Source organism: Lycium ferocissimum, chromosome 5, assembly GCF_029784015.1.
Source record: "Lycium ferocissimum isolate CSIRO_LF1 chromosome 5, AGI_CSIRO_Lferr_CH_V1, whole genome shotgun sequence".
NCBI classification, from domain to species: domain Eukaryota; kingdom Viridiplantae; phylum Streptophyta; class Magnoliopsida; order Solanales; family Solanaceae; genus Lycium; species Lycium ferocissimum.
This window is the reverse complement of record NC_081346.1, coordinates 43669494-43671158: the sequence shown is the minus strand read 5'-3', so window position 1 is coordinate 43671158 and position 1665 is coordinate 43669494. Positions and strand designations below refer to the sequence as shown.

The 1665-nt window shown below is 39.2% G+C and overlaps 1 protein-coding gene across 1 annotated transcript; it reads left to right on the top strand.

The window, feature by feature from the left end:
- Positions 1–324: 324 nt before the first annotated feature.
- On the top strand, positions 325–894 carry LOC132057774 (NDR1/HIN1-like protein 6). The gene has a single exon (XM_059450377.1). It carries the CDS (start codon positions 325–327, stop codon positions 892–894), a length of 570 nt encoding a protein of 189 aa, XP_059306360.1.
- The last annotated feature ends 771 nt before the right edge of the window (positions 895–1665 follow it).

Below are 1665 nucleotides of genomic sequence, written 5' to 3'. Positions count from 1 at the left end.
CCATCCCTTTCACTTAGAACACAATTCGTCTCCTCTCTTTTACTTCATCTTTGAATCTTATATCATCATTGACTACGCATCCTCAAGGCCATACAGAGAGTAGTTAGTAGTTGTAAGGATCGGCGTTAAGGCAAATTGCTATGTGGGCTGCCGCATTTAATTCCGCTTTTACTTTCTACCCAAAAGTAGTACGCGTTTGGGCATTTAATTGATATATGCCTATACCTGTGTTTGTCAGCTTCCGTGTAGGCATCTGAATCTCATTCTCGTCCCTAACTTACCAAAATGGACGTGGAATCAAAACCCTTCAACAAATCCACCGAAATGGCTCCTAAAAGAAGAGGAAGAAACTGCTGTTACATCTGCCTTGCCGTTATTCTCCTTCTTGGTCTTCTCTTCCTCATCTTAGGCCTTACAGTTTTCAAAGCCAAAAAACCCATCACCACCGTTAACTCCGTTTCCCTAAAGGACTTAGACGTCTCTTTCGACATCACACGTCTCCAAGTGCACCTAAACATCACACTTCAAGCAGATCTCTCTGTCAAAAACCCCAACCGGGTCGGGTTTAAATACGACCCGACTTCAGCTACCCTACAATATAAAGGCCAAACCATAGGTGATGCCCCTGTTCCAGCTGGATCAATAGGGGCACGTGAAACAAGTCCGATGAATATAACTCTCACTGTTATGGCTGATCGGTTGCTTTCGACAAACGGTTTGTTTTCTGATGTTAGGTCTGGTATATTGCCACTTACAACCTATGTTAAGTTGTCTGGGGTGGTTCGTGTTATTTTCAAGATTCATGTGAAGACTAGCACTACGTGTGATTTGTATATTGATGTTTTAAACAGGAAGCTCGCTAATCAGACTTGTCATTATAAGACAAAGCTATGATGATTCTCCTAGTACCACGGATACATGTGTTATTGTTTTTTTTTTTTTTTTTTCTTTTCAATTTGTTTTGGTATGTGCAGTTTTGTAAGTATCTTGGTTTCAGAATACTACAATTTTACCAGCTCCCACTTGATATATATACACAAATAACTTGTCCTCTTTGCACTTTAATGTTGGAGTTTTTTGCTTTGTCCAAGAAGAAAATTTTCCATTTTCTGCTAACAGTTTGTGAATAGCGAATCATACATTCGTGTTTATCAAGTATAACTTCGTCTTAGCACCCAACAGTGTGGTTTAGTGGTGTTTCAAGTGGGTTGAGAATCATGTGGATGGTTTGGGTTGAATCCTAATAAAGACAAAAAATACTAGATTTTTCATCACCCTCATCACTTTGGTGGATAGAGTTACTTGACGTGTGTTGCTGGTGGGAGGTGGTAGGTATCCCGTGAAATCAGTCGAGGTGCGCGCAAAGCTGGCCTAGACACCAAGGTTATACAAAACAGTATAACTTCGTCTTACATAGAAAATAGATTTTAAAAAATCTTCTTTTCCCCATAGAACTAATGGGATTAGTGGGTATGTTGTTGTAGTAGTATAGTTACTCTCTGTTTCTTCTGGTCTTGAACCAAAGTAGATAATAATGGAGTTCGTGAGAACATGTAATTCCTCTTCTGTGTGCCTTTTTCTCATTCATTTAGTCGTTTTGCAACTCAAAATTGTTTATTTCGTGAAATGGTTCTGCAAATTTTGTAGTTGAAAGGTTAATGTTGG